This window comes from Anastrepha ludens, chromosome 4 (assembly GCF_028408465.1).
Source record: "Anastrepha ludens isolate Willacy chromosome 4, idAnaLude1.1, whole genome shotgun sequence".
NCBI classification, from domain to species: Eukaryota; Metazoa; Arthropoda; class Insecta; order Diptera; family Tephritidae; genus Anastrepha; species Anastrepha ludens.
The window spans coordinates 123958879-123984151 of NC_071500.1; the positions used below are offsets into that span (position 1 = coordinate 123958879).

Below are 25273 nucleotides of genomic sequence, written 5' to 3' on the forward strand. Positions count from 1 at the left end.
TATTTTTATATATTGTTAACGTGTATTCGAATACTTTGCCGTATGAAAAAAATAAAAAAATCGATTGCTTTTCAATTGAACATTTTATTGTATGCCAATATTATTTTTTATAAATATTTTTCAACCTTGTGCATAAAAAATAAAATATCTTCATGTTAATGCTGCATCTTATTTTTCATGAGCAAGTTAATTATGGTTTTATTGACGTAAATTTATTTATTAATTTTTTATATTTTTTTTTTTTTGTTTTTTTGTAAATTTTTAGGTATAACATGCACTTAAAAACTTTGTTCCAAATATCAACGCATAAAATTCTTAGTCCATGCTTTATTTAGTTTTCTGCTTCCTTTTTAGTTGTTTTCCAATTTTTTTATGAGTTTTTAATTTAATTTATTGTTGGATTTAATTTTTATAAATATTTTTAATTTATGTTGGTATGGAACGAATCTATTGACACTAGCTGGCAGACTGACTGGCGCTTACAACTCAATTCACAGTTCAAAATCAAACATTCAAAACCTGCAGTTTCCTTTCTTAAACCTTCGCGAATTTGCGAATAATTTCTCAAATAATTTTTCGTGATCATTTCGTGTTTTTGTTTTTGGTTTTTGATAATAACAATTACTTTACCATTTTAAGTACAATATCGTATAATGTGTACATATGTTTGTAAATACGCTTACATTAGTAAGTTTGTTGAATACTTAATAATTGTAACTTGATTCTTTTCATTCATTTTTTTTTTCATTTAATTTTTTATTTTGCAATAATTCGCCCACTGCCGCTGCGCGGTGCCGCTTTGCTTAGGCCAAAACAATGCTGCACATCAGAAACATTATACCAGCTGAGAGTAGCGCCGTTACCGGCACGGTCACAATCCAAGCATAGGCGATATTTCTAAACAAATGCCAATCGACAGCACCCACAGCAGCAACTGCACCACCATCAGCAGCCACGGTCGCCTCCATACCACCGCTCCCATTGGCTAAAGCATTTGCGCTTGTCGTTGAAGACACCGCCGCCATTCTATTGCAAATTTCATTCGCATTTGTTGTTGGCGTAGTAGCAGTGGACGATGTAATGGCACCACCTTCCATTGAAGCCTCTTTTGAGAGTGTTGATTTCCCATGAATATCTGCAGCTGACTTATGACCCTTACCGCTCACGTGTCCAACAAACACCACGGAGCCGACCTTGCAGTGAGTCGTCGAAATGGGTAACCCGATTTTGCTTGCCAGTAGCACTGTGATGGCAGCGCCAACCTCGATGGTGAAACCGCTGAAAGAGAGAGGAGAAAAAAATTATTAATTGCTTAAAAAACTTCGCTTGCTATAAAATTACTTAAAAGGTTTTTTTTAGTATTTTTTGTTTTTTTTCGATTTTCAAGTTTTAAGTTACGAGTTAGAAATGCTGATGTATACGAGTCTCTCTAACTACTACCGATAATATTAAAAAATAATCTACGACTGTTTCGATTACTGGCCGTAACCGAGTACCTTTGTGCGCAACATTCCGTTATTAAGACTTGGGTTACGATCCCTACTGGAGGCGTAAGACGTCAACAAGTCTTTGAAACTTGGATTTCTGTTTTGAGATTAGTTCAAATATTCCTTGCTGTTCCTCTAAATATTTGCTCATCGAATTCGATATTCCAGATCTTATTCGCTTTAAACTGCAATTAGCGGCGCCGTAGCCATAACGTTATAGCCGTTACCAGAACCATAGCCGCAAACAGCTGATATTGAAGTAGAATTAATGAGAACATTTGCATTTTGTCTATTACAATGGACCTGTAAGGTCTAAATGAGTTGGTCGCACGGACCGACTACCACCGTAACCTCTCCTCTAAGTCAATTAATGTTTCGTTGTTCATTTCTAATATTCACATTTTTATAGCAAATATCAAAACAAATGTAAAGCATTTCACAGCTGATTACGGTCACAGGGAAAAGCAAAAATTCTATAGATACAAATGCATACGGTTATGATTATGTTATGGTGCGGCACCTATAATCGATTAACATGATGCCCATATGTTTGATCGGAACAGCTGATTGCTATGGTTACAGTTATGGCTAAGGTACGGCACCACTAATTGCAGCTTTACTAAAGCAACTCCAAGAGTAGCTCTAGAGCTAGACATGATCTCCTGCAACCAAAGCTCATATAAAGGCAAAACAGGCTAAGAAATTTCAGCAGACAAAAAACAATCGTAACTAATTAGAATGGATTTCAGAACCACTTAGGTTGGAAGAACTTAGCTTTTGATATTCTCTCAGTTTTGCTAGCGGAACGGGCCGGCTACTACACCTTGTCCTTCATACTACATCAGTACTACTTCTTGTCTTCATACTTTCTTTAATCTAGCGAATCGCATGATGTTCGATTTACTAAAACAACTCCAATAGTATAAACTGAATCAAATCGCTAAGATCGAACTTCACAGAGGATTTTCTTTGGATATTAATTTTTGAAAAATATTTATTTAAATAAATGTTTATATTACTTACGTCGAAGAAGTGATTTTTGTTAAATCGTTGCCGATTGTCTCGATGACCCGTCGTCCCCACAGCCATAGACCAACTGAGATACCAATACCTCCGTAGATCAAAATATAAATGGGACTTTCGGCCTTCTGCATCACGGAACCTTCCCTGTAAATCATATACAATGCAATAAGAGGTCCAATAGCGTTGCTGAAAGAAAAAAAAATAAGAAAGAGTTTGTACTTATGAATAAAAGAGATTAATTTATTAAAATATTATTAAATGAAACAGCAATGTTTTCAATAAAGGCTGTGATTGGATAGGTACTTAGGTAGGTTAAATGGTTGAAGTACCAGACTGGCACTCCCTGAGTAGTATTAAGACGGCGTTTTGATGCCATTATGAGACCTCCAAAATAAATAAATTCCTTTAACAACAGTCAGAAGGTTGCCGATGACCGGATGGAAGACCTCTGAAACTTAATCAGTCGACCCCTTCCTGGCGAGCTCATCAGCAATTTAATTTCCCTGCTCCTATGTCCTGGGATCGAGACCCGAGAAATGTTACCTGCACACTCAATAGATTACATAGATAGATCCTTACAGGAGTTGACTAATTAGGATCTGCACAATGGCGTCGACAGAGCTTTGATATTTCCCTCGCTCCTGCGATCCCTAAGCCTTCTGTATGCCTACGGGATTACAAACACTACTGCCGGAAAAACACTAGCAGTATTCGGAAGTTTTAAGGAAATCCATAAATTGGCTTATTTAGAGAAAATCACTGCTCCAACTCTGATTCCATCTTTGAGCCGTCGGTGAAGGCAGAGGTAACAGCCTTGGTACAGATTTTCCCCTCGTTCCAATTATGTCTACTTGGAATGATTACCCTAGCACGACCCTCAAACCCCAGTTTGCGGATAAAGAGATCTGGCCGAAGTTGTTCACTGCCCAAAAAAGCTACCAAGTCCCTTGACAAATTGTCTCCAGAAGCCAATCTTCTTTAACCTGATTGCACTTTGAACAGCGATGTAGCTGTGATTATTAGTTCCAAAAACTACTCAAGAAATTACCTACTTTTTAGATGATCTATTAAAAATAACTCTAATCATTTTTCTCTTGGCTTCATTTCAGTTTTTAGGTCTTAATTTTTACTTTTACTTACAGTATTACCTGCTTTTCTACTTTTTTCGTACCATTTATTTTTCCCTACTCTCTATATTGGTTTCACAATGGATTCTCAACTCTTGCATGGCTAAGTGTATCCCTTTTGGGATAGCAATCTAAACCCAGTCTCACCTAACCTAGTTTTTGTGATTATTCAGAATTTTATCAAGCTACAAATGATCGCCTGTTACACCTTGCCTACTCCTCCCACTTACCTCACATCATTTCCGCCATGCGCAAAACTTCCAAAAGTTGCGGTTAAAATTTGTAAAAACGAAAACAACATCGACACCTCTTCCGACTCCTCATCACTCTGTGCTGGTGCACCATCCGTCTGCTTGAAGTCATGTATCAGCTCTTTGCTTTCAATCAATGGCACCTTACTCGAATTTGGCGACAAAGTAGACGAAATCATCATTTCCAAACTACTGCCGCTCTCAACAACTTTCAGATCCTTCTTGGCAGTTGTGGGTGCTGCTTTATACTCAACTGTTGTTGTTGTAGCTTTTGTAACTACAACGTCAGCAATTGATCTGGTTGCGTCCCCAGGTAGCGCAGTTTCAGGTGTAGTGGAAGAGGATACGGGTGCGGGTGCAGCATTGTTGGTGGTACTTATGTCCATGGCAGTTTGTGTAATATTTTTATTTTGCTTGCTTTCTTGCTGTTGATGTTGTGGAAGCTCGTCGGAATGTTCAATGCTGTGAAAATGGAAAAAATTTACTTTAAATTTTTAATTGCAGAATTTAGTTTACCTTTTCACATCCAACAGTGGCGATTTCACACCCTGCTGAAAATAATCCTGCAGTTGGCTACCTTTGCTCCGGCCATTCGATATTAACCCAGTTGTATTATTATTTCTATTTCCATGTTGCAACATCCCATTGCCATTCTGATACTGTTCATCGATGAAATTTAAACTTGTGATGGTCAAATCGGTATTATCCAAGCTGGCCTTGCCCAACAAATCTTCAGCTTTCTTGATGATTTCCGGATTGATCTTGTAGCCATCCGCATTATAACCGTTATTCTGGATGGTAACTTCACTCTTTTTATTCATCCCATAAGGCGCTAACTTGAACGTTTTTGGCGAATTGTCGGTCAACGAGACGAGTTCGGTGATTTCAGCAATTGCAGGCAATTGTTTGCCATCGCTGACAAGTGATAATGGACGACGATTTTTCTTAGGGCTACCGGACGGTGAGGATTCTGTAGAGAGAAATTTAGAATATGAAAGAAAGTGAGACAGTGCGGTTGGAGAATTTTATTAATTCGGAGCTATGCTTTTTTACTCACCAACCGAGTCCTCGAAATTGAATTTGACAGGGTTTTGAGCACGTAACTGTTTTGCGATTTTACGTTTTTGAATTGGTACAACAATAAGCTGGGTGAGGAGTGCAACCAATAAGCTTAGCGCAATACTCGAACATATAGCAATCCAGGTGGGGATGTTATCCATATAAAGCACTAAGCAAAAGATAAAATGAAAGGAAGATTTATAAATAATTGAGAATTAAGAAAACCATTTTAAAACAGTGAAATTCAGGAATTTAGCATAAAAGGTCAAGTTTGGTAGGCAAACATTTTTGGAAATTTAGACTCTAAATCGAGTATCAAAATTTTTTAAATAAAAGTTAAAAAAGAAAAAAAATAATTGCATAATCTTTTTCAATTAATTAAAATTCATAATTTGAGGAAAATTAAAAAAAAAAGTTAAAAAGTAGAATTTTATTGCAAAATTTGTTTTAAATAATTAAAATTTATGATTTGAAGAAAATTAAAAAGAAATAAAAGTTAAAAAAGAAAAAGTTGATTGCATAATTTTTTTAATTACTAAAAATTAATAATTTGAAGAAAATAAAAAAAAAATAAAAGCTAAGAAAGAAAAGTTGTATTTGTATAGGTTTTTGAATTAATTAAAATTGATTGTTTGAGGAAAATTAAAATAAAATTTAAAAACAAAATTGTAATGCATAATTTTTTTGTTAATTAATTAAAATTATGATTTGAGGTAAATTAAAAATTAAATAAAAATTAAAAAGAATAATTTTATTGCATAATTTTTTTTTTTCTTAATTAATATTAATAATTTGAAGAAAAACTAAACAAAAAATTTATTGTACAATTTTTTTTAAGAGATTGAAATTGATAATTTGAAGGAAAATAAAAAAATAAATTTTATTGCAAAGAATTAATTAAAATTTACAAAATGAAGGAAAACACAAAACTGAAAATTTTCTTGTACAATTTTTTTTAAATTAATTAAAATTTATTATTTTAAGGAAAACTCAAAAACAATTTTTATTCAAATAATTTCTTTAACAATTTTTTCTAAATAATTAAAATTTATAATCTTAAGGAAAACTCAAAAATTTTTTTTCAAATTTATTAAAATTTATAATTCGAAGAAAAACACAAAAAGCTTCATTAAGCAATTTTTTTAATTCATTAAAATTTATAATTGAATGAAAATTCCAAAAAAAAATTTGTTTGCACATTTTTTTTTATTGTAATTAATTAAAATATTTTTTTTTTTTAATTAATTAAAATTTATAATTGAAGGGAAACTAAAAACTGAAAATTTTTTTGTACAATTTTTGTTTTATTATAATAATTAAAATTAATAATTTTTTAATTCATTAAAGTTTATATTTACAGAAACCCCAACAAAATTTATTTTAAAATTTCAAAAACTTAAAATTAAAAACAACAAAAAGTTTCTTATATAAAAAACTCAAACTTCTTCTCAAAACTTATCTCATTAAGATAGAGTCTTATATCTTTCGAAAAATATTTAAAATTTTGCAAAAATTCAAAAACAATTCATTCACAAAATTAAAATTAAAATATCAAAGAGAAAAAACTCAAACTTTTTAAAAATAACTTATATAACTTTTTTTTGAAGACTGATTTAAGACTGTTTCGAAAAATATTTTAGGATATTCAGAAACAAAATTATTTAAAAAAATTCAAATTAAAAACAAAAAAATGTTTCTTATATTTTCTCAAAGCTTATCACATTTAAGACTCTACTTTCAGAATTGTTTTTTAGAATCTGAAAAAAAATCCAAAAACATTAATATAAAAAAAAATATAAATTTCTTGTACCAAAATTAAATTTAAAAGCAAAAAAATGTATTATATAACTTTTTCTCAAAATTTATCACATTTAAGACTCTATCTAAATGAAAAAAAAGTATAATTTTCTTGTACCACTTTTCAAAATTCATCACATCAGAAGTCATCACACAAAATTAGTCATTACCTATTTTTAAAATTTTCCAAATATCCAAAACAATATTTTTTTAATCGAATTAATCAACTTATTTTAATTGTTTTTACTTACACTTCGGTCCATCCAACACCACACTAATTACATTGATGAAGAATGTCGCACCGTAGAAAATCGGCAATGACCGAAATCCCGCCTTCAATGGATCGCTGGCGCGCAAAATGAACTTTCGTATAGCCAAAAATAGCAGGATGCTCACCAAACCGCTCATCACAGGCGATACAAACCATGAGCCTACAATCGTGGCCAATGTTGACCATTTCAGGCCTTGCGTGCCGCGTGCCACCAACGAGAAACCAATCGTTGAACCAACAATGCTATGCGTACCCGAAATGGGTAATTTGAGAAATGTGGCGACCAGCAACCAAATAGCGCTGCTTGCCAGCGCAGCGACACAGCCCAACATTAGTTCCTCTTCGGCGCCTTCGTAGAGACCAACTTCCAAAATACCTTTACGCATAGTGTCGGAGACTTTGTAGCCTACGCGGGAGGGAAAAAAATGGGAGAACGATTAATTGGAATTGAGAGAAGCGGCAAGTAAAAAAAGCAGAGCCGAAAAAAAAATTAGAAAAATGTTAATAGAAATATTCTAAAAATTCCACCTAAAAATTTGCTTTGTGTGCAATAGCATTTTTGATAGTAGCAATGAACGGCAAAGCGAATGGGTCTGGTGGTGAACGAGGACAAAACGAAGTACCTCCTGTCTTCAAACAAACAGTCGGCGCACTCGCGTATCGGAACCCACGTCACTGTAGACAGTTATAATTTCGAGGTTGTAAAAGACTTCGTCTATTTAGGAACCAGCATTAACACCAATAACAATGTCAGCCTTGAAATCCAACGTAGAATCTCTCTTGCCAACAAGTGCTACTTTGGACTAAGTAGGCAACTGAGCAGTAAAGTCCTCTCTCGACGAACAAAACTAACACTCTACAAGACTCTCATCATGCCCGTCCTAACGTATGGCGCAGAAGCTTGGACGATGACAACATCCGATGAAGCGATGCTTGGAGTGTTCGAGAGAAAGATTCTGTGTAAGATTTTTGGACCTTTGCACGTTGGCAACGGCGAATATCGCAGACGATGGAACGATGAGCTGTATGAGCTTTACGACGACATAGACATAGCGCAGCGAATAAAGATCCAGCGGCTACGTTGGCTGGGTCATGTCGTCCGAATGGATACAAACGCTCCGGCTTTGAAAGTATTCGATGCGGTACCAGCTGGTGGTAGCAGAGGAAGAGGGCGGCCTCCTCTGCGTTGGAAAGATCAGGTGGAGAAGAACTTGGCTTCACTTGGTGTGTCCAACTGGCGCCGGTTAGCACGAGAAAGAAACGACTGGCGCGCTTTGTTAAACTCGGCCAAAATCGCGTAAGCGGTTATAGCGCCAATTAAGAAGAAGGGTTTAGCTTTTAGAAAAACTCATTTCATACAGAAAATTTTGATTTTGATTTTTTTCTTTGTCAAAAAACACGAGCTTACCAATTAAAACTGCTCCTGAAATCTCGCATATTGTCGCCAATACGCAGGCCTGTCTTATGGTCAGCACACCCGAACCAACGCTTGTTCCGAAAGAGTTTGCCACATCGTTAGCGCCAATACCAAAAGCCAATACAAAGGCGATCAGAAAACCGAGCACGACCATCCATAGTAGATCAGGCGAGTAAGCATCCATGTTGCACGTATTTATAAGTACGTTTTATTCAATTAATTTATTTAGTTGATTTTTTTGTTATTTTTTAACGATAAAATTTTTTTTTTCAATCACAATTTAATAATAATTCGTATTAAAAATGCACAAAAACGAGTTAGGAAAGAACTTTACTCAAAATTAAATGAAAACCTGTGAACAGAGGGCGCTTTAAATTGGGAAAAGAATTTCAAAATGCTTGCTAAACAAAAATGTTGAATGCCTTAAGTGTCTGCTTGAAATATCACAAAATTTACTTCAAAATTAACTTATGGAAATCACTTAGTAATGCGTAAACTTTACTTTTACCTTAAATTAAATTTATTTGAATGTATGGGTATTTATTTGGGTGTGAGTGTGTGATGTATTATAATTCTAATCTGAGGGTAGCGGGATTACAGAGGACACAAACAGACAGACACAGACTTAATTAGACAAGGAATTGGATTATTATATTGTAAATTTATAAAATGCTACGAAACAAAATATTCGAAAAATACACTAATAATATTTTTCAAATATTTAAACAGCCATATTTGCGCTTAAACTTCATGTTTGCAATTTTCATTATGAAAATGTAAAATTTAAAATAAATTCACTGCGCTGTCGAAACGAGCTTACAGTTAAATTAAACTAATATAAATAATTTTTTTTTGTTTTTTTTTTTTTCAAAAGTACTTTACCGCCTGGCCGCTAGCTTAGCTCTAAGCAAACTAATTGCGCCTAAAATCAAGCAATGTCTCACAATCTAAACTCCGTATAAAAACTGATGAATGATGAGGAAATTAAAAAAGCTATAATTTTGTAACAAACTTCCGCTGTGTGTGGAAATTGGAAAAAAAAATTGTAAATTTATATTCCTTGTAGTTTATCGTTTCGTTTATTTAATTTTTCAAAGCGTTATTAGACCGCTGTCGCTTTAAGCCGCTTCCTTTATTTTAGCTCTTGTGAAGTCACGCCTTTTTTGGTTGTTATTTGGCTTGACTTTTAGCAGTTGTTTTTCTGGCTGCTACTCTCCCGTTTTTGCGTTTTAAGTTTCGTTTGTTTTTCGGTGCTTTTAAGAAAGTTTTGCGTTTTTATTTTATTCTTGACGCTGCTGCTGTTGTTGTTTTTTTCTTAAAATTGCGCGAAAACGAAAACTTCTTGTTATAAGGTTATGGGGAGTGTGTTAGTGGTTGTTTTTGTTGTTGCAGCTGTTTTTGCAATGATCGACTTTGATAACTGTTAGCAGGAAGAAATAAGAATAAGAAAAAAGGAAAGTTTAAAACTTTTAATATCCTTTTTCTAAAGCTAGTTAATTTTTTAGAAATTTCATAACGAATTTTTTTACGAAAAATATATAAAATATATCGCACCTGGCGTTTAGGACAGCATAATTGTTGATACGTCAGAGAGAACAGTAACATGTCTGCAATTGAAAAAAGATGTGAAAGAGAGGGAATTAATATCGATTAAAAATGCGTATAAAAAACATGATTTGAAAAAAAATGCTCTAAAAACAGGGATTTCTTTATAATATAAATTTTAGAATCATATTTTATTACGAATAGTAATTATCAATTTAATTTTTTCAACGCTAAAAATGCCATACAAGTTAGGTTAGGTTGAAATGGTTGCCTATAGAGGAGGCACACTTGGACGAAAATCAAAATCTAAGAATTCATCCTTTGTGATACCATTTTAAAGAAGATAAGGAGACTGGGAAGAAAGAAAAGAAGAGAGGGGGAAGTGTATTTGATGAAGACACCCGAAGAATGGCTGATTACGGTGGTGTTGATGAAATTCATCAGATTTTTAATATCAATGCCTGCTATATCAGCAGGCGTAGCAAAGAGATGAGAGCCAAGATACTTAAATCTTTCACAGGGCAGTTAAGGAGAAAGTGCTGAGATGATCCTCTATACAACTGACACAAAAAGGAGTCTCACAGCATGCGTACCTCGCGGCCTATGTCCCACAAAATTTGAGAGCTGAGATTTTATTAGCCTCAGGAGAACCCTCGAGTACCTCCGATGCACTTGTGGCCAAAACAATGTTATACAAGATGGCGCAAAATTAATCACCACATCGCAGGATTATAATTTGTAAAAATGGCGTCGTACGTCAATCATATTTGACTCTTGTGAACTAGACAGTTCCAGTACCTATACAAGGCAAATAATGTAGCGAGTAACTTTCAAAATAAAAATTTCCATTACTCAAAAACTTTTTTTTAGTATTTAGTAATTAAGTTATTCAAAAACAAAAGTGAATGTTTAATAAAAAAGTAAAAAAAAAATAGATGATTAATTTTGTGCCACCCTGTATTATAAAAGATTTACATCACTCAAAATAATTTTTTTATTTAATAAAAAAGTAATTAAAAAAAATTAGATGATTAATTTTATGCCACCCTGTATAATAAAAGATTTTCACCACTCAAAACAATTATTTTATTAAGTACAAAACTTATTCAAAAACAAATTGGATGATTAATTTTGCGCCACCTTGCACTATAAAAGATTTCCATCACTCAAAATCATGATTTCATTTAGTAAAACAGTTATTCAAAAACAAAAGTACATGACTAATTTTGCGCCACCATTAATCACTACATATTATAAAACAAAGTCGCTTTTTCTGTCCCTATGTCTTCTTATACGCTTAAATCTTTAAAACTACGCAACGGATTTTGATGCGGTTTTTTTTTAAAGATAGATTGATTGAAGAGGAAGGTTTATATCTATATAATGTGAAGAAATATATAAAGGGGGCGTGGCAATCGGTCAAAATGTGGCAAAAAAACATAATTTTTTGGTTTTCACGGCCATAAATCATAAACGAATCAACCAATTAAAATGAAACTTTCTTGAAGTTTAACTTTGAAATATTTACTTTCGTTCTGCATCAAAAAAAATAATTGATTTATTTGTTATTTAACCAAAATTGTTTAAACAAAAGCAGCTCTTTTTCCAAAAAAAGCTGTTTGTGTGTGTGTTCGCTGTCAACCGAATGAAGCAATAGGCGTTAAGCGATAATCTCACCACACCTCATTAATGTTGAATTACATCGTATGGTGACGTATGTATGTATGTATTTACGAATCGCTCGCATTATTTCATTTCGGACATATGTACATATGTGTCTATGTATGTACTGAATTCCATGTAATTATATGTACATACATACAATTTTACAGCGAAATAAAACGCTATTTTCAGGTTCTATATTAGTAAATCGCACATAATTAAAATACAGTTTTTGAATAGTTTTTATTGATTCGGAGCGCGTTTAGTTTGCTATCAATTCCATACAATAACATTTTTTGTCATTTACTTTTTACGACAACTAATAGCTTATTTTCGAAGCGATTTCAACAAATGGGTACAACATTAATCCTTATCCAATTAAATACCTTAAATACATTGTTGTTTTCATATAGATCTATGTATATGGCTCTTTACAGCATATAATTAAAAACAATATTTTTCAAGATATTACAACAGTAATTAGTAATTGAGATCTACCGGAAAAATTGCGTTAGCTGTTGCGTCATCCGGCATTGCTACTCTTTTGGAAAGAGGCCGAACCACACACTCTACAATGAAGCACCCGCTGAAAATCGCCACCGATGATGATAACAGCGTCTGTAGTGTTTCTAGACAAAGCAATACAGGAAAATTGATGCGTGACTGCTCATTAATAAATGCTTCGCTAAAAAGATCCCATCTTTAGTCGTATGTCAATAAATTAGAGCTTAAAACTAATATGAGGATTTCGTCCACTTCACGTGAGAACAGGCTATTTCCAGAGATGCTGCTAAAAGTTGGCAATGGAGAATTAACCCAAAGTGAGGGAAGGATTAACCTAGAAAACCTTTGTGTTTTGATAGACAACATCCAAGAGTTAGTCAACAATGTCTATCCAGACATTGATAACATAAGTTATAAGACAATATCTTGGTTTAAAGAAAGAGCTATTCTGTCACCAACTAACGAACAAGTAGATAAAGTAAATAACTTGATTATTTCAAAGATTGATGCGCCGACGAAAATATACTACTCGGTCGATACTGTTCTCGATTTGGAAGAAGCTGTTCAATTTCCTACAGAATTTCTAAATTCTTTGAAACCGTCTGGACTCCCTCCTCACAAAATGGAGCTGAAAATAGGTTGTCCTGTTATTTTATTAAGAAACCTAAGTCCACCTAAACTTTGCAATGGCACGCGTTTGCTGGTAAAATCACTGAAAACTTTCATAATAGAGTGCACAATACTCACAGGATGTGGTACCGGAGAAGATGTATTGATTCCCCGAATCCCTCTGATACCATCGGATCTACCATTCCAATTTAAACGCTTACAATTTCCGGTAAAGACATCTTTTGCAATGACCATTAATAAATCTCAGGGTCAAACCTTCAACGTTGCAGGCTTAGATTTGAGTGTTGACTGTTTTTCACATGGCCAACTGTATGTCGCTCTTTCAAGAGTAACCTCTAGAGAAAACATGTTTGTATTGTCTAATGACAAGAAGGCTATGAACGTTGTATATAAAGACATTCTGTAATATAGTAATTGTTGTAAAAATAAAATAAATACATATGTAAAAATGCAAAAAGTTAATATGCAAAAATGTAGGGTATGAATTTAGATATCCCAAAGATAGCAGGAAATCTTCATGCTATAAAGAAAGGGGAATTGTTTTACTCCAAATTTAACGCGTGCGGGCCACGGGCAATAATGAATAAGCCAAAACTACTGGATCGACTTTAATCATTTTTTCAGTGAGTGACATAGGGTATATATTTTATACCCGTGCGAAGCTGGGCGGGTTGCTAGTAATAATAATAAGTCTTAGTTTCATCCAATAAGTGCAGTACTCAAAAGACTATCTTATGAAAACTGAAGTGTACATTATTTTTTCTCATTGCCTGAAATACCATTTATGTACCCTTACATTTTTTGGCTTTTGTAATTTTATATATTTTATACCTTCGCTTCTCTTCAAACCCCTAACTTCTTTTAGTAGCTAAAGCCATTGTCCTTTCCATTTTTCTTCAAGCTTCTCAAAATAGTATCTTATTCTCGTAAAATAATTGTTGTATAGCCTCTAATGACCCTTTATTTTGACCCACTAACAAGTATATATAAACGACTTCTCAGTCAACAATGCAAAGTTGCTATTTGACTAGATTATAAAACATTTGCAGTTACTCAGCTTGTACTCTTCAAACAATTCATTATTAGTCATATAACTCTTAATCCTATTTTGGTCCAAATATTGTACGAAACTTTCGCGTACTGCTTGTTGATATTATCAAACATTTCTACGCACAGTCTTCCCCTAACACTGTGTATTCAGAAAGGTGTTTCCGTTCATGCCGGTCCCTATATATGTATGAGTAGATTGAATACCGAACAAGTTTAAAAACTACGAAATTTCTCACCTCCTTTTAACACACCAACACTAATACTGGTATAATTTGTCACACCTACATACGAGTATATAAATGCGAATTAATTTTTATAGGAATATAAAAGTAAGTTAGTAACACTTAGACTTATATTCTTTATTATTCAAAGTCAATTCAAAGACTAATTTTTACAGAAAAAGGGGATAGATATACATAGTTATGGAATTAAAATTATCACAGTTAGACTTACTATATTCTTAAATTGAGAGAGAGAGAACGAAAGAGGAAATTACAAATAAATACACAACTTGCGTATGGTGACCGGCTCAAGTTAGTCGTGTCGAATGATGAACATGACTGACACTACTTGACGAAAAGCTGCAGCAGGTTAAGCGCTGCTACGACAACAACAACCACCAAATTGCTGTCCGAATATATTGAGAGGAGAGCAGAATTAATCTGCTCTTTAGATTTTTTATCAGTATGGCTGAGAAAAATTCGGTCGATCAGCAAAAAGCGTTAAGTGATCAAATTCAGAGTCGAGTGTGCTTATAAATCCAAAAGTTTCAAATTTGACGACTTTAGCTCAACTTTTTGATTTTGCGTCCGCCATTTTGAATTTTAAAAAATCACATCATATGTAGTGTTTAGTGCTACTTGAGGAGTGCGAGAGTAGTAGTTCAACCATTTCACCTACCTAAACCACTGTAATTTAATAATGTGCTATTCGGTCGCAATGACTGCATCTGAAAAAGTTAACCACATTTTATTCAAAATGTTTATTTTTTGGTCTGGAACTTACATATAATTATTCTAATGTAAGATTCATGCTTTAATTTGAGTATAGATTGAAGTTTTTAAAGATAAGTAGGCTTAAAAGCATTTTTATGGATTTTTGCCTCACTCTTCCCAAAACAATGAGACGCTTTGAAGCCCCAGAATGGTGTAAATAAAATTCTATTTGTATTATTTTCGCTTTAATTTATTTTTTTTCTTTGGAAATATGCACTTTTCCAACTTAAATTCGCTCATTAGTACTTACCAAAACATGCTTACCAAAAACAAATTTACACATTAAACTTCTTACTGCCACCACTCAGCTTGCAGCATCTTTACGCCAGGCATGTCTTGCTCTAAAACTTTTATTTCATTGGAAGCTTATGTACATCTGCCACCACCAACACTAACGATTATCCTTGTAAAAGTTCAACAACTACTTTTTAATACCATTTATGAATGTCACTATGTGATACAGCTTCGGATAAAATAGAGGAAAAGTAGTATATGTAGGTATGTAAGCGGAAGAAAAGTGAAATGCAACACGACTATACGCTTTGCGAACTCACACACAATTAAATTATCAACTTGACTGCAATTCTAGAATGAAAAATTTTCCAACAATTAAAATATCATCAAAACATCAGGTGGGTGATGATGATGAAGCATTGAAACCACACAGCAGCCATACAACATAAACACATATCCAAATGCAAATTGCAAATATATAGTATTTCTAGTTGAAAAAAATTAAAATCGTTTTCATCCAAGCAAAAAATTGGTAAACAGAAAATTAACGCAAAATAAATTCAAAAGCAAAAAACTTGCCAAAGAAATTCGCACTGTTTGTATTAAAGGCAAACACTGTTTGTATTGAAATCTCTTGTCAAAACACTATTTGCAATTCAATCAGCCTTTAATTGCTAACGATTAGCAATAACAACAATAAAAACTGGAAGTATTCACAATAAGCTCCATGCGCCGCATTTATGTAATCACCGGATATTGAACAATTCGACGCTTTTGTTCACGCCAAGATAGACATCAGCCGAATTTGCATGCGAAAAACCGCATATACCCGTATACATACATATACATGTGTGCATATGTGCACATACTATACATACACGCATTTACATATACATGTATACTTATGTGCATTTTCATGCCAATTACTTCCAATGCGGCTGGCTTGCAACTGGTTAAAACTAAATTGTTCCAATATTTCTGCCCTCTATTTTCACTCAGCCAGTAATTTTTCCACTTTTCATTTTGTTTATCATCGAATAAATGAATGTCATTGCGACCATTTGTTTGTTAGCGAAAAATAGTCGTCAAATAAATTAGAATGAACAAAAAAAATCCATACATATAAAATTCCTACATAACTGAGGCTTTTTATGCTTGTAAGCGCATATAAATGTGACACACAGGGAAATGTTGCTTTTTTGTCCAAGTTTTGTTATTGTCATTTCATATTTTTGCCATTCTAATTTCCCACTACGTAATTAATTTCTGATAAAAATCTTATACAATTCTTCTACTTACTTTGTATTAAAATCAACGTTTGTATAAAAAAGCTGTAGTGGAAATGTTGACATTGTAATCTGAAATTTGTAATTTAGTCCTGAAATTAATTGCACGCCAAATATATTATCGCAGAGTTACGATTTAAAGTAACGAAATACCGAAAAAACAAAGGTTGATTGTTAGTATGAACAGCACATTTACATACTTTCAGATAGTTAGGCGGCTTTGAAAGCACTTCTATCAACTGTAATCACCTCAAAAATAATAATAAAGGGTGGCCAAATTAGAAGTATCGGATTTCAAGAACCATTCATAACATTTTTTTCTTTGTTCACTCCTCTCGGAAGCATAGGGCCTCGACAAGACTCAGTCTTGCGTTGGTTTCGTTAATCTATTTTGATTTCTGACAGTGTAGCTGATTAGCCTGCCGCTACCAGTTCTAAATAGTGCCTAAATAAGCCTTCTTACTTATTGGACCGCCATCTGTGTTTCACATTTTTCTGCCAGAAGGATCGCACAGATGGTTGAGGACTTCGCTAAATTTCGTGTGTTCGCGCTATTACCGCGGTCGCCAGCTTCCTCTTGCTGGCGCCACTGATGCAATGTGTAACTGTGTCTTTTTCTTTGTTTTTTGCTTATTTTAGCAGCCACAAGGCAAATAATGCGATTTTCCGAATAAATAGAAGTCACAGGGAGCCATATCAGGCGAATACGGTAAGTGGTTGATGGTTAAGATGCGATTTCTAGTCAAAAAAATCAGTCACAAGAGTGGAGCGTTGAGATGGTGCATTATCATGCAACTCCTTGTGGACAATTCACATCTCGTTACCAACTTGTTTATCAGTTCCGCGACAGACCAAAAGCCACTTATGACTACCGTGAGTCTCTAGACGTCCCATTCTTTCATGTCTGTCTATGTTGACGTTTGTTTGAGGGGTGGGTAAGAAGGCATATAGTAAGTGGGCCATAACGTTCTGCATATCGTCTGGTCTCTCCATCTACAATTTGGAGATTTTTTGAGGAAATTGTATTCTTGATTGCACCCAGTGGTGTGAATACCGGTTCTGCAAGAACATTATTCATTGCAGATTCCACTCTTGTCAGTTCATCTGCCATGAATGTTCCGATATCCCGGGATCCAGATTTAGGTAAGGTTATGGTTTTCACTCAAGGTGATAAGGCTTTTTCTACTCATGGTTGCAATCTTTTTGGTATGTATTCTTGTATTCTGCCCAGTAATTTGATATTATAATCACTCCTTAAGGGGGAACACCACTGTGAACGCGTGAAAATTAAGTGATTTTCATGATTTTTTTTATAAGTAGGGATGATTATTTGAAGATCGGACAAATTATAATTTATTTAGCATATATTCAAACTAAGCGTAAATAAAAAAATAATGTAATTAAAGTTATTACGGTTATAATTGTTATAAGAGTATATTGATTATTTAAAACTAATAATTGAATAACTAATCATTTTGGTAAAAATCCAATAAATGGTGGAAGTCCACCTAAGGATAATAAATTTAGAAATAACATAAATTTTAAAATTTTTGAATTAAAAAATGAGTTAAACAATTGATTAATATGATATATTTTAAAATGATTTGATTTTTATTAAAAAAATTATAAAAATTACAAATGTTATTAATATTGATGCAATGACGTCATAAAAAACTGATGAACCCGAAAAACCAAAAAATTCTTAATCTATACATCAATTGCTATCGTCGTACGTGGCGGTTTTTTTTACTTTTTTTTGAGAAAATGTTGCAGATTTAAAATATGAGTTTGTGTTTTTACCCTTTTTTGTTTTCGAATGGCTTGAAAAAATATAAATTTTTGGGTTTTTTAAAAACGGCCATGTACGACTGTAGTCAATAAATGTACAAAAATTAAAAAAAAAAAAAAATCAGTTCATAAGTCTTCGAGAAATCGAGGTCACCGTGTTCAGAAAAGTCGTTTTGAGAAAAACGCGTTTAAAGTTTTCATTGGCCATTGTAACTCACTACCTACGCTTATTGTATTGAAGTATAACTTCATCAATTTTCAAGATTTTAAGTTAAAAATATTTTTTTAATATATCTAATAGGACTATGAATAAGTTCGTTACGGTTTTACAACAGATGGCGTAACTTGATTATTATTCCATCGATCCACATTTCCAAACATTCATTGGAGAGCTACTGTCGTAAGGCACAAACGTCAGTATAAGTTTTTTATTTGAAGCGTAAACAACAATATTTTTACCACACTTGAAAATGTCGAATTTCGTGCCAAATAATGTGTTTTTGCGGGGAATTCTTCTTCATTATTTTAATATGAAGAAAAAAGCAGCCGAAAGTCATCGTATCTTGGTGGAAGTTTATGGTGAGCATGCTCTATCTGAGCGAACGTGCCAGAAGTGGTTTGCACGCTTTAAAAGTGGTGATTTTGGCTTGGAAGACGAAGAACGCGAGGGTGCGCCGCCAAAGTTCATGGATACCGAATTGGAGGAATTGCTCGATCAAGATCCGGCTCAAACGCAAGAAGAGGTTGCAAAAACTTTGGGAGTTGATCAATCAACCATTTCCAAACGTTTAAAAGCCATGGGAATGATCCGAAAGGTAGGCCATTGGGTGCCGTATGAATTGAAGCCAAGAGACGTTGAACGCCGTTTTATGGCATGCGAACAACTGCTTCAACGGCACAAAAGAAAGGGTTTTTTGCATCGAATTGTGACTGGCGATGAAAAGTGGGTCCATTACGACAATCCAAAACGTCGGGCAACGTATGGATACCCTGGCCATGCTTCAACATCGACGTCGGCGCAGAATATTCATGGCCTGAAGGTTATGCTGTGTATCTGGTGGGACCAGCTGGGTGTTGTGTATTATGAGCTACTGAAACCGAATGAAACGATTACGGGGGATGTCTACCGACGACAATTGATGCGTTTGAGCCGAGCACTGCGAGAAAAACGGCCGCAATACGCCGATAGACACGACAAAGTTATTTTGCAACATGACAATGCTCGGCCACATGTTGCACAAGTGGTCAAAACATACTTAGAAACGCTCAAATGGGATGTCCTACCCCACCCGCCGTATAGTCCAGACCTTGCGCCATCCGATTACTATCTCTTCCGATCGATGCAACATGGCCTGGCTGACCAGCACTTCCGTAATTACGATGAAGTCAAAAAATGGATCGATTCGTGGATTGCGGCAAAACCGACCGAATTTTTCACAAAGGGAATCCGTGAATTGCCAGAAAGATGGGAAAAAGTAGTAGTAAGCGATGGACAATATTTTGAATATTAAATTTGTAACCATTTTACGTCAATAAAGTTTCAAATTTCGAAAAAAAACCGCACGAACTTATTCATAGTCCTATTACTTTAATTAAATGCAAAAAAACTCGATTTTTTGAAAAATCACAGTGATGTTCCCCCTTAAAGCTTTTCACCAAACTACCGATCCCTACGGTCGTATAACCGCTTTATACAACCATAATGTATACTTAGGTTGCAGACCTCATTTTCTTCCTAGCATACGTTTACTGACAGGATTGCAGGCAGTTAAATAAATTATACAGAATGGACTGGTACAATCCAATAATTGCCACAAAATAATAAAATGCTTTGACTCAGACAACTATTTTAAAGGCAAGAACGAAAATATAGAGTTAGAAAAATAGACAGTAACCGTAATAATATACTATAAATTGTCCCAAATAGATTGGCCGAATTATTTAACGATTTAACACAACGATGTATACATATACTTATACATTAGGGTACATCACATCCATACAAAACGAAAAAAAAGTGCGTGTAGCGTAGTACACATAACAGAAGTGATACTTTCAAGGCAGACTAAGCAGGAGGGAGAGACCCGAGAGAGAATGAGAGAGAGAGAGAGAGAGAGAGAGAAAGAATATATAGCTCAATAAATTCACAACATTTGCAGAGAATACAAATAGACAAAATTTACAAAAAACGGAGAAGGGTCGACCGGTGTAGGAAAACGCCGGACACAAAACGTGGAATTTCCTTGCAGCCAAATAAAAAGGATTGTCCGCATCTCTGAGCGAACGTCGAGTTACTGTTCGAGGGCCCACTGCCTTCTCAACACGCAATAAACCATAAACCAATGACCTTTTGATAATGTAATTTCAACGTTTTAATTAAGATCACTAAATATTATTTTATCGTTCGATGTAACCACACCACCACATCTGTCGTTTAGTTTACGAACAGCTTTTTTGTATTATCGATTTTCGTTACGAAATGGGGTACCAAATAGCAAACTCGTTAAAATTGTGATTAAGGGGAGATAACAATGCGAATATCGTTAAAATGTGTTAGTAAATTCCACTACATCTCATGTAAATACTAATAGATTTAAAATATGTACAATACATTTTATAATTCCAGTGGAAAAACCGCAACTTTAGTATTTGGTGAGGCACCCTAATGTATGTGTGTGCTTGTTGTGTGTGCTCAAGCCTATTCGTATAAGCAAATTTTTTTAAATTAAATCTCACACACAATCAACCATTTTCAAGGACATTTTGCAGCCCCGCCAAAAAAAGTATTTGTTTGAACAGAAGTCAAATATGACGAACCCCTTCAACTGACAGTTCAACAGACAATAAACGAATGCAAAACTTTTTCCAGCACATCCTTGTACGAAGAGCGAATAACTACGAGTCAAAAATATAGAGACGGATATAGGTTCGAAAAATTTTCAACTTACAAGCAAAATGTGCAAAAGTTAAGTGAAAAGCTGTGCCGACTAAGTTAATATTTGCATATAAAAAAAGAGTAAGAAGTCCGCATAAAAAAACGGATAGCGAAATGAAAATGTGAAAACAAACCGAAGGATACCAGAAACCACTTAGGTGAGCAAAAGCTATGGCGACAACAAATATTACTAGACTGACTATAAATAACGAACTTTACGAGCTCAAATATGATATAAAGCAGTTAAGTTGACGCCCGCCGGCTTGCCAAGCCCAGCAAAATCGGCACAACACAAATGAGTGCGTTTGCCTTTTAGGCGTGTAATGAAAGCGAAAACCTTAACACAAATAATATTATACCATACAAACACAACACAGACATTGGTTAGTGGGTACAACACAGACAAATGCAAAGTACACGGAAAATGCATATCCCCCGTTTGCTGAAAGAAAGTCATAACCCGAAACTAAATTTATTTAGATAAGTACGCAAAAATAATCGCCGGCTCGTGTTTTATGATGTGTAAAATATTATGATCTATTAACAGTATCTCATTACATGCGAATGTGTCTTTACTTTTACATAGGGCGGCACAGTAAATTGAGAACCTTGAAGCCATTTTTCTCCTATTTTAGAGTTATGACGCTCTTCCAACAAACGAGCAATACCACCTCGATCAAAAAGTGCCCGGAATATATTCAGGAAAATCAAAATATAAAGTTTATTTCTCAAAAGTGATATTTAACGCCTTCAAAGTACCCCTCATCAACTGTAACGCACTTATGCCAGCGTTTGACCCAGCTCCCCAAACAATTCTGGAAGCCTATTTTCGGTGCAGCCATCAAAGCAGGCTTCGATGTTCCCACTACTTCCTTTCGGCTGCTAAAACAAGTTCCCCGTAGTGTTTTTTTTTACTCGATCAAGCAGAAAAGAAACAAAAAAATCGCAGGGAGCCATATCAAGTGAATTCGATAGCGGTTGGATGGTATTCGTTTCTTTCTTAATTAAAAAATTCACGGCTAATGATGGCACTGTGCGATGGTGCGTGTTATCTTAGTGCAAAATCCACGCCTTTTTCCCCCACAAATCGTTTTTTGGCGAATCGATTCACGTAAAGGTCTCATAATGCTCAAATAATAGTCCTTATTGACTGTCTGACCCTCTGGCAAAAATTCGTGGTGTACAATACAGCTGTAATCCATAAAAACCGCGAGCATCACTTTCCTGTTTGGCTGAAAACGACGTGTCTTGTTTGGTCTTGGTTCATTCAGAGCTCTCCACTCACTCGCCTGATGTCTGAATTGCCTGTCGTACTTATAAACCCACGTCTCATCTCCAGTAAATCATTAACTACAATGTCCTGAACGGGTTCATAAGCAATGTTCAAGTTCTCTGCCAGCTCTCGGATGAATACTCATGCTTTGCGGCTATTGATCAACTTTTCTTTCACTTTATTGATGTGTTCATTCGTTTTCGGTGTCGATTACCTGCGACTAAGTTTGTCTTCTTCTATTGACTCACGATCTGTTCTGAAGCGTTCATGCCACTCGTAAATGGCTGTTTTCTTTAGACTACCATTACCGAAACAGTTTCCCCACATTTATAAGGCTTTCGCACTATTAAATCCATTTTTAAAGCAAAATTTAAAAATATAAGAAATCGAAAACATCTGCAGGGGTAGATTTACTTACTTTTACAAATGTCAAGTAAAGGCGATACAATTTTGGCAGGTATGTCAATCACAGATGTGGCAATCTAACAACCAAAAATAGAACTCAAATCAGTTGAGCGTAACTTTCTGGACACTTCCTTAATTATAAACACTCAGCCCCCAAGTTACATATAAACCAATTTGAGTTTAATTTTATATCTCAATTAAAAATGTATTCTAAACAAAATAATTTTTTCCAGTGTCTACACGATGAGCAAAACCTAGATTTATTACCTTTCAAGGGGTAGAAAATTATTGAAATGGAAGGTGGCAGTAGCTACACAAAATGTGTAAACAAAGTTCAGAGCGTGTCTAAGCTATTTTTGTTCTTGTTATTGCAGTTTTTCATTATGCTGTACTGTACAGCTTGTTATTGTTGTTGTTATTGTTGTAGAAGTTGACTATAGCTATTCGTTGTTGGTGTTCAATTTTGTTACAATGCAAATCAGCGGAAAATTATGAAGAATCTTAATAGTAATAAATAACGTAAATCACCGGTGAGTAATAAAATAAAATTCAGAGCGCAATTTCATCTCTACTCACACATAGTATGTATGTATGTATATGAATACAAATATGCACAAAAAACAACATTCACACACACCAACGCTTAATATGCAAAATATAAGAGAAAAATTAAAACGAAACTGAAATTGGATTTGGAATTGGAATTTGTAACGCTGATGAAAATGTTATGAAATACGAATTCAAACAAAACTGTAAAAGTGAGAGGAAGTGGGTTCTCGTGGGGATGTTTTGAGTAGTGGTATGTATACCCTGCCGTAAATCAAACTAGTTTAAAAGTAACGCAGAGCAAACTTATTCTGGCCAATTTTTTCGATTGTCTACTTTTATACGGGGAAGTGGCAGTATCACGGCATACTTTCAGAACCCATTCTAAACTGTTTCCTAGTTATATTTTGGACTGTTCCTTAAATGAATTTTGTAGCAACAAAAAAAAGTAATTTAAATGGCGCTAGTGCCCGAAAGCTATAACTAATATGGGGTAATGCTGTAGTGGCGTTTAGAGGTTCTAGGTCCGATTTTTGGGCATTTTTTGTTTTACTGACTTTATTTAATTTTTTCGGCAATATATATGTACATGAGAATATGATATATATAGATTACATAAAGAGAAATGTGTTAAACAAATTTACAAGGTGGCGCAAATTTAATCATCACCATAATTTTATTTTTGAGTAACTTCTTTACTAAATAAAAACAAAATGATTTTGAGTGATGTTGAACAAATTTACAAGGTGGCACAAAATTAATCATCATCATAATTTTATTTTTAGTAACTTCTTTACTAAATAGAAGAACATGATTTTGAGTGATGTGGAAAAAATTTACAAGGTGGCGCAAAATTAATCATCATAATAATTTTGTTTTTAGTAACTTCTTTACTAAATAAAAGAACATGATTTTGAGGTGGCGCAAAATTAATCATCACTATATTTTGATTTTGAGTAACTTCTTCGCAAGGACGACACGCAAAAACCTGAAGCGTGCCACATTTTACAAAAAAAAGAAAAAAAAACGTCTTTGCTAAATAAAAACAAAATGATTTTGAGTGATGGAATTCTTTATTTTGACTTTTACGCGCTCCATTGCTTATCTGTTCGTATACTGCAGCTGTCTAGTTCGCCACTTGCAAAAATTATAGCGGTAATTAATTTTTCGCCACCCTGTAGATATGCGCCTCTATATATGCATAGGTATGTAATTGCTACCGTGCGCACATTTATGTTCTACAAACATACATAGATATATAATTTTTTCTCTCCCCTCAACCACCCTCGCATTTCCATTTCAATTCAAATTGAGTTTTCTTTTGTTTATATTAAAAAATGACTTCTATAGCAGTGGATATTGTTTTTAGTCCGGCATCTATTGGCTTAATGGAAGTGTAGAAATGTAGCAAATTTTTACACGCCACATATCAAGAGGCACGCAGCATTTGGCACGCAAAGTAAATCAAATAGCAGCTTGATAATAAATTGTAAGCCAGCAAACGCCACAGCTTTGTAGTTAATTTAAGGGTGCAATGCAACATCAGCAATTAGTCTCCGAACATTGGCGCCTATTTGCATAAGTATAGTATAAAATCAAAAATAAAATAAAAATAAAGTAAAAGTAAAATAAAGAATAAAATAAAAATAAAAACCAATTTCTATTTTTAGTCAGGGTTTAATTATCACTACAGTTAGATTTTTTCGTTTGTTTGGCTGTTCGTAATGGAGCATGTGTTCATTCATAGATTGCATATTTACAGAAATGTGATTTTTTTTTGTTTGTATGTATGTATATGCATACGTAGTTAGCATGTGCCTCAAAGAATGCACGAAAGAATTGCGCAAAGTTTACGCCATTGACACATTACCAGCAAATTCGCTGACTCGATGGAATTTATTTATTTTCATCTTTGTCTCTCCCTCTCTCTTCTACCTTGACTTTGTAAAGTACATGGGTACAGTTATTGATATTGATTTATTGCAATG

General features: G+C 34.3%; 1 protein-coding gene across 3 annotated transcripts in view; it reads right to left on the minus strand.

Annotated features, from left to right (window-relative positions):
- Nucleotides 1–312: 312 nt before the first annotated feature.
- Nucleotides 313–25273, minus strand: part of LOC128861013 (sodium-dependent phosphate transporter 1-A) — a 32106-nt gene continuing 7145 nt past the window's right edge. For 2 of the 3 annotated variants that reach the window (XM_054098872.1, XM_054098874.1), the window contains exons 2-9: nucleotides 9987–10039; nucleotides 8424–9852; nucleotides 6996–7421; nucleotides 4946–5116; nucleotides 4405–4858; nucleotides 3868–4350; nucleotides 2511–2696; nucleotides 313–1278 (exon numbers count right to left, since the gene is read on the minus strand). In XM_054098872.1, the coding sequence (XP_053954847.1) occupies nucleotides 804–1278; nucleotides 2511–2696; nucleotides 3868–4350; nucleotides 4405–4858; nucleotides 4946–5116; nucleotides 6996–7421; nucleotides 8424–8616 (2388 nt within the window). In that variant the 5' untranslated portion in view covers nucleotides 8617–9852; nucleotides 9987–10039 and the 3' untranslated portion in view covers nucleotides 313–803. Of the gene's footprint in view, nucleotides 1279–2510; nucleotides 2697–3867; nucleotides 4351–4404; nucleotides 4859–4945; nucleotides 5117–6995; nucleotides 7422–8423; nucleotides 9853–9986; nucleotides 10040–12890; nucleotides 12912–25273 lie in introns of those variants that run through there. The other variant, XM_054098873.1, reaches the window with a different exon arrangement.